The 8586-nt window shown below is 38.4% G+C and overlaps 1 protein-coding gene across 3 annotated transcripts in view; it reads right to left on the bottom strand.

Annotated features, from left to right (window-relative positions):
- Window positions 1–8586, bottom strand: part of ABCC9 (ATP-binding cassette, sub-family C (CFTR/MRP), member 9) — a 63800-nt gene that overhangs the window by 40743 nt on the left and 14471 nt on the right. For all 3 annotated transcript variants that reach the window (XM_010179354.1, XM_010179351.1, XM_010179353.1), the window contains exons 9-13: window positions 6218–6352; window positions 4783–4945; window positions 4128–4168; window positions 3072–3214; window positions 284–392 (exon numbers count right to left, since the gene is read on the bottom strand). In XM_010179354.1, the coding sequence (XP_010177656.1) occupies window positions 284–392; window positions 3072–3214; window positions 4128–4168; window positions 4783–4945; window positions 6218–6352 (591 nt within the window). The remainder of the gene's footprint in view (window positions 1–283; window positions 393–3071; window positions 3215–4127; window positions 4169–4782; window positions 4946–6217; window positions 6353–8586) is intronic.

The raw sequence follows: 8586 nt of genomic DNA on the forward strand, positions 1-8586 counted from the left end.
CATTTATAAAAGATGAGAGGGCTGAATTTGAAACCTGTGTAAATGTGTTGGTGTGTTATGGGATTTTTTTATTACTACTGGCACTTCGGCAATGCTTAAATGTGTCTAGGGATCCTTCATGTTGTAGAAACACAGAGATCCCTACATAGAAAAGGCAAAACTGGTCAATGACCAGTCAGATTAGAACCCAGAAATCCTAAGCCCTATCAGCTAGACCGTTGGTCCTGTACCAGGCTATATGGCCTCTCTGCTTTGAAATTCAGTGTCATAAACCAGAACTTACAAGTCCTGTGTGCTTCTTACAGGATTCATAAGCTACAGAGCTGTCCCCATCTCTCCAGCTGTCATCTCCAATCTCATCACTCAGAAGAAATTCATTCAGCTTCTGTACACTTGAAAGAAAGCAAGACAGTGAGTCAAATAAACCCAATTTTCCATGAGTATATCTCCTTTTTTTTTTTTGCAGTCCAGCCAGCAGGATATATCAGAATTGTTCTGAAAGAGGTTTCATGGGATACTTTTGATTTCCTATTGGACTGTCTGCCACCCTGATGGCAAGTGAAAAAAAGCTTACGTGGAAGAACAGATGAAAATAACTAAATACTGTACTGGTAGCTGGGAATGAAGAGGAGAGTTAGTCACGTGAGTGCCGCTAGAGCTTTGTGGGAGTGGTTTCCATCTTTGCAAGCTTATCTCTTCTGTGCCTTTCTCATGCCTATACAAAGTCAGGATGCACAAATGAATTAATCACCTGCCTACATCCTCTGAAAATGCCAATGCACTAGGTGCATCCTGAACACAGCTTTTGCATACACTGCATGGAAACAGGACTGAATACTGCAGAAATCAGCACAGCCATGGCTAGCCTTGGAGAATTACAGCAGGAGCTCTGCCTACTTCTTAGAACTGTCCCTGGGAAATACAGTGCACAGGTTCAATTCATTTTTAATCACAGAAGGATTTGATCCCCTTTCTGCCTCACTTTCTTTCAGAATGCCACAAGGGCTCTTTGTTGTTCTGGGAAGGGATGAACAGAAGCACCCACTGGTCATGGTGATGCTATGTTACTTTGTAAAAACTAAAATCAAGGTGCATTGAGCTAGAAACTGAGAAAGCAGGACATATGACTTCACATCAGTGGTTTGAACATTAGTCCGCAAATGGGAAAGTAGTCCTGTTTCAAGGCCTGTCTGAGAAGTTCATATGACATTATCAATATATATACAAGCCATAGACATACTTCTAGACAAGAAAGCTCTGCTGTTGTCATTATTTCCTCTTGCTAGTATATCTGTTCCTATCTCCTCTTTTGAAAGAAAAAATGTGTCTAATTCCCCTATCAGAATTTCAGTCTTACAAAAGTGCATCAAGCAAGAATCTATCTTCTTGTAGGAGGATAGGTATGAGGATAGATACTCTCAAAAGCTTTCATGGTACTAGAGCTGCTTTTTACAACAAAATGGAGATTCTGACCAAAGTATAAACACTTAATAATAACACAAATAATAGCACATCATATACACATATTTGATAGATGATAGAGCCATGGAGTGGCCAAGCATGCATTCTTCATTCTTCACTTGGGGGACATGATGTTCATGGGAGAAAGATTTTAGGAAAATAGTTTGCCAAAGAATAAAGTTTGTTTTGGCAAATTCGGTCTTTAAATTAAGTCCTGACCGGTGTCCAGCAGTGCAGGACACACCAATTTGATATTACAGCTATGCTAAACATAGTGCAGAGATGTACAGGTTGGGATGTTTTATAAAGGAAATTTGAGATTTTCCACTAGTCAGAAATCATTTTCAACCTAGGGAAAATGTCTCATGTGGCCCTGCTGCTGCTTTGATAAAAATTATTATTTTTTTTTTTTAAGGTGAGTGTGGTACTGGCAAATTATATCTGTGGAGCCTTAAGTACTGCTATTTGTTATTATCATTACTCACCAAAAAGAGGTAGTGGCAGCAGCAATGCAATACCTTGCCAATATGCCACAGTCTTGGCAAGGAGGAACTATATTCCTGGTTGGGAAGTTTAGTTCGCTCTTCACGTCCTGCTAGTGCTTGGCATCTGACACATTACTGCCAGTCATGGCCCAGTTTATTCCTCTTGATACATCTTGGCAGTGCGTATGTCTACGTAACTGCCCCATTACCATGACTCTTTCCATACAGACCATTGATGCAATAGCCAAAAGTCTGAAACTTGATTTAGCACCAACAAGCTCTTTTTAGATTAAGTGCTCTATGCCCAGCATGAACAAAGTTGTTTTGTTGGACTATCTGCAGAAATAAATTCCTGAAATACGTACGTTTCCGGTGAAGCAACACATTCTATGAGTTCCTTTTCCTTTTTTTTTTTTAAATCTTTTTTACTTTGTGCCAACTTCCTTGCTTCCCTGCCATGCAGATTCCTAACCCTCACAGACTTAACTCCCAAATGTTTGCCTTGCCATGCTTCCTCTCCTGCGACTCTTTAGTGCTATTCAGGGGAACGGCATTTCCTCTTATAAGAGAAGTCCTGTCAGGCTCAGTTTCCCTTGAGTAACTAGTTCTTCAGTGTCCAATGTTCCTCCAACCACTTTCTTTCCTAAGAGAATCCATGCTAGTGCTAGACAGTGAGAGGCAGGACAATACCAAATTCTCACTTAAAGCACAGTACACCATCTATGGAGGTAGAGTTAAGCCAGTTGATACTCCTTGCATCAGCAGGGCCAGTCTTTCAGTCTCTCATCTTCCTCTGTGTTGACAAGACTCCAGAAAAGTATGAGTGATGGTGGGTGGCCACACTGTGAGAAGAGGAGCATATCCCAAGGAAGGACAGTCAGGCTCTGAATCTGGACTGCCAAATTTGGTCAAATTATAAAAAGAATGGAACATCTTTTGTCTTTGTATCATGCAGTAAAAAGAAATAGTTACTCTGATTTCTCTCACATTTGTGAACATCTGAGTCTCACGTCTTAATCCTCTTATGTGTTAGCAGGTAGAAACAATCTTTTTCTTCGGCACCTTCCCTGTTGTATTACTGAAAGTAGGTGTTCGAGAGTTGGAGAAACTAGAAGGGCCACTTACCTTATGATAGCCTTGACTGCAAAGCGAACCACAGTGGAGAGCAGGAACAGTGGTGTGACCAGGATATGAAACAAGGACAGTGATGCAAAGGCCTGGGCAGGCTGCAGAGGCTTGACATTGATATATGCGTAGGTCACAAAGGTCTGTCACATCAGGAAAAGAGCATGTCAGGATAAGAACTCTTGAAAAAGATGGACAAGGACAGCAAGCAAAATATTTTGCCTAACTAAGGCAAATAATTCTATACCTCAATTTATTGGGAATCCCAGTAAAGGAAGATAAAGGTGTCTTCTATTAAAGTGAAAAAGATTGTAAAAACATGCTAGTGATTTCAAGGGATTTGCACATTTAAGAATGAAAAACATTTATTTGTAAAATCAAATCATTTAGTTTTGTAAAGTTTTATAATTTACTTCAGAGTTTAGAAGAAACACATAATCCAGAAAAATCAGTAAGTAATAAAGCTTGCAGAACTATGGTCATATTTCATCCAGTTCTGGTACACACTGTACCAGAGTAATGCCCTAAGAATTTGGTCTATGAAGACTCCTTACTGACCAGCATGCCATAGTGCCTCTAGTGCATTAGGCTGAGATTTAAACCTGGCCAGAGAAGAAGCAAAAATTATTTATTCTTAAACTGCAGAGTAGCCTTTCTTGAAAACTGAAATGATGGCTTTGAAACAGGAATGATTTTCACTGCTAGACAGTAGAAAAGCAAAGCCACTCAAAACCCCTGCAAAACGAAAGCTTCTCTTTTAAGTTGCAATTATTTTTTTTCATTCTTATAGTAAAAAATTAGATTTAGTTTTGTTTTTGCCAATCTAAACCACAGCTGGTGAAATACCAGCTCTGGGAATGAACACTTCCAGTGCCATGCTATCCTACAGTTAGCAGGGACACATTAACTCATCTGCCAGTTTTATGAGTAATTTGTCCTACAATAACAATTGTGTTCTTTCTCTCTTTCTTTCTCTCTGTTTCTCTCTCTTTCTCTCTTTCTCTCCTTCTTTCTCTCCCTTTTTCTAAGTAAAAGTGAAAGAACCCCATATCTTACTGCAAGAACAGCAGCTATTGGTATGGCCGCATTCATAAAAACTGAAAGAGAAATAAAACAGGCATCAGATTATATGAAATAAGAAAAAAACACTTTTACAATTAGTTGTATGACACTAGAAGAATCCAGTTATTTCCAGTTCATGTAATTAAAGTTCCTAAAGGAAAATTCATTAGCAGGAAGAAATTTCTTTCAATGACAGAGAGAGACCTTAAACACACGAACAAGTAAGTCAAGTAATTATCTCATTTGTATACTTTCGTGAACTGGGATAAAAAGTTCTATGTACACAACACAATGAAATATGCAACACAATGAAGACATTGCCCTCTCAGCTCTTCTATTTTACACAAAACACAATTTCTTTCAGATACTAATTTATCCTTCCTGTAATCAGAGCTGCTAATATTATCTGAAGCCTCTTTATTATAAAACAATGCATAACTGTAATGTCATAATGAAGGTGACAGAAGACTTACTACACAAAAGTAACCAACAAGACAGACTCTATATTTGTCATGTCTTTTTATTTTAATCACATTCCACACACCAAAGAAATGCCAGTGTCATAGGCACAGTTATAACTCACTTTAGTTGAAGTAAGAAGGAATATTGACATGAAGAATTTCTGAGAGCTGAAAACATAGTTACTTACTGGAAAGAGATGTATGAAGTGCAAAGGTTTTGAGACTGGTGAGTTCCTTCATTCTTGTTTCTTCCACGCTAGTACAAAATATGTTCTCCCAGGCATATAACTTTAATAACTTAATGCCTTTTAGTATCTCATTGGTTTTCTTCAGTCTCTCAGTAGAATAGTCCTTCATTTGAAGAGAACACAAGAATAAGAAGTTCATACTAGTTTGTACTTTTAATAAGAATGCTCTTTCCCCTTCTTTTCAGATGAAAAATTCATTAAAGATCTATAATTTTGTTTGTTTGCGATTTTGTACAGGCTTTCAGTTGCCATACTGAGTAAAATAATATAAAATTCCATGTTCTTTGGAGATATTAAAATGCTAACAATCATGAAGGGAAATTAAGAGATCCTGTTCTGCAAAGAAAAATAAACTAAACCATTTGAATCCTCCAAATAGAGGGTGAAAATCAGGGAGATGGATCAGTAGGCCAATGGTGTCCATAACAGCAGACTGAAGACTACATGTGTGTAATTGCTGGTACAACATTCAGTCTGGGATTCACACAGACCAGTCATGAAAATACGTGAGATGTTTATTGATATATTTAGCTAATTGCCCTTCACCAGAAAACAGTAATCATAAGTTTTGGTAAAACCATAATACAAAAGATGTTATGAATCATAGGAGCTCAGAAAAGGGCAAAAAGAAAGATTCAGACTATTTCTGAAATGATGCAAAGATAAATTCTCTGTTGCTATAAATTGGAACAACTCAACAGCATTGAAGTGAGCTGAAGATTAGACATTTTTTAGATGTATAATTTGCTTACTAAATATTAAGATAAGAAGGATCTCTAAGTATTTGACAACTCAGACATCAAAGGCTGATTTAAAAAGTTCAAGGAACACAAGATTAAAGTTAAAAATTAGACAAAGTATCAGAAGACGTTTCTAATTGGTGAACTAAATTAGACAGCAAAATAAATTTACAGCACTGAATAATGTCCAATAGATATTAATCCAGCAATGCCAGATGAATTTTAGGGAATACCAGAGTTTGGAGTGAGAGCACGAAGTCTTTAGCCATTTCAGAGGGGGGTTGGACACATTCTTTAATACTGTCCTTCTGTAATTTATCAGTCTTTTGTACTGTTTCCTAATATACCATGAAATACCACATCTGAATGTAAGAACAACACCCCTTCATGGAATTGAATTCAGATGAAATTGTGCTAGTTGGCTGAAAAATAATCTATGTAGAGAAGGCAGGTCAAGGACCACATACTTTTTTCAGATTCTTGTCTGACAAACACCAGGAAGGAAGAGATACTGAGCCACATTAACACAGGAAGGGAATTAAGACTTGCCCAAACCTCTGTTCACTAACAACAAGAACCCTTGGTTCCCCATTCTCCTTTCTGGATCACTAATACCACTAAAATAATTTACTTACAAGAGTGCTCTTCTGAGCCTCAGCCAACTTTGTAGCTATGAAGTATTGTATCGGAGCTAACAGTACAATGACAGCAGCACCAACCAAGGCACTCACTCCGAGCAGATTATGGAGTAGGATAACACCCATTATTATCTATGAAGAAAAAAGCAACATTGAAGAAAAATATATTTCAATATGCCAGAATAATAGCAAGAAAAAAATACTTGTTCTTCTAAGTTAAATGGTTTGTAGAAATCAACTGAGCCTGTAGTTCAGAAGGTCATGTTTGGAAAGTGTGGGAAATGAACCTAGAAGCCTTTATTTTTGTCATTAACTGCATAGTTTTTGTGACTGCTTGGTACTTCTAATTCTACATGAGGTTTCCACAGAACTGAAGGAGCACTAAAATCATGGTGCTTGCCCCAAGGAATTTTACAGAATCACTGGCCTCAAGTCTTATTTACACTAGAGCTCCTTACATCACTTGGGAAGTATTTGAAGGTCTTAGGGCTGTTATGAATCACAGTTGCATTCTGTCGCAGCGGTCCTCTTGCAACTGCCGAGAGAGCCACATATAAGATAGGCACTGAAGCACTATGCAGATGTGCAGGGAGTGAAACAAACCTGAGCTTGTGCATCAGTACCATGTAGCAGCCCTACAAAGAGTTAGGGAACACTTCCCATAAAGATTTACCTGGGAATGGCTCTGATGTTATTGTGATATTGTGATTCTGCTTCCTGTGTTGATACAAGCTCTACTACAAAAGTATTTTTATAAAAAGCTCCACTTCATAGTACAGAGATGTCCTCAGTAACAAGGCATACAGAACTAGTTCCCTATTTTGTGTTTTTGCTATCTCTTCAATGAGTCACTTCTGTCTTTAAATCTGCCTTCTTATTATACAGTATCAGAAATAAGAATCAACTTCTCTAATGTAAATTACCATACCTATATGTCATTTTCTTAGCAGAATAATACAAGGTTACAGGTAGCAATCTATACTTTGTGTAAACTGAAGCCCTTACTGGAGGCCTGATTCTCCAGTGTGATTTTGTTCTTGATAACAGACCAAAACTGGTGGATACACAATACATTTTCTAAGATTCACTGCAGTCTTCAGCAGGCTATGGTTATACTGGCTCACACTCGAAGAATGTAAGTTCAGTATTTGGTACAAGCTGTTCTGTTCAAGGGGCACCCTTTACAATTGCTACCTCTTGGGACATTCCTTGAAGCTCAAGTCCTTTGCATAAGGCAAGACAGGACAGTCCCACAACTTTTTCCAGAGTGGTATAGTTATAATCCAGTCTGTAGTTACCAAGAGTTAGCTTCTTCTTCCTTTTTTTTTTTTTTTAAATTTCCCCCATCCCCCCCAGAAAGCAGTCAGTTGAGCTAATCAGGCAGAATGACACCACCACTGTCATTAATATCAGCTGGAGAACAAAATAGTAAGTAAGTTTCCCTTTGAATTTTATCGTTGAAGCAGAGGTGTAAGATAATCACTATGACTGATTGACCTTAAGAGCAGAAGGAACCCTCTATAGCCTAGGCAACAGATGCTCACTCACCAAGCTGAGTTGCACCAGATGGTGCAAATTCATGGGTCATGCTATGCTATGCTCATTCCTGGACAAGGTTATGGTCAAGCTACCCTGTGTTTTCTGTCTCCTGATTGCCTGTAGGTGAACTATAAGAACTAGTAAAATCAACAGAAGCTTCCTCAAACCAGCCTTTTACAGTAGCTGTGGGGAAGGCCATTACATTTCTTCAGTGGCTGATACAGAGTCTTTATTATAAGACAAATGAGCGTTGAATTTAGGCTACATATAAATTATTCAGTAGCCACAGGAATCAGACCACCTGTTCATTTAATAACCTTTCCTTCCTACAGATTTGCTTGCAGATGTTTCCCAGCTTTGTTAAGAACCAGATGTTTACAGTAAGTAAGCTTGTTTAGATGAAAAATACTCTGAGCATTTCATGCAGTGCACTGTCTGTGTAGCTGCCAGTCACTGAGCAGGATTCAATTGCTCTTTGCTCCTGCCACAAAATGCAGTTACAAGTGGACATTGCAAATGCAATAGCTGGCACTGGTCAGATAGATACCTGTGCCAGTGCCATGTGGCAGAAATAAAAGCAATTACTTGTGTCATTAGTGGAAGAAATATGAGCAGGGAAAGGATGATACGGAAAGTCATCAACAGACAACATTCATGGAAATCCTGCTCAAAAAAATAATCTCTTTTTACTGGCCCTCAGATAGACAGCCTCCCAGCCCTTGGAGGAGATGATGGGGCACATTTCTGCTTGTTAGTCCTCCTGTCAAATGAGTGTGAAGTCCAGGTTCACTCTGGAATTTGTAGCAGTCTCACAGACATACACTCTT

The sequence above is a fragment of the Mesitornis unicolor genome, unplaced genomic scaffold (genome assembly GCF_000695765.1).
Source record: "Mesitornis unicolor isolate BGI_N332 unplaced genomic scaffold, ASM69576v1 scaffold44932, whole genome shotgun sequence".
Taxonomy (NCBI): domain Eukaryota; kingdom Metazoa; phylum Chordata; class Aves; order Mesitornithiformes; family Mesitornithidae; genus Mesitornis; species Mesitornis unicolor.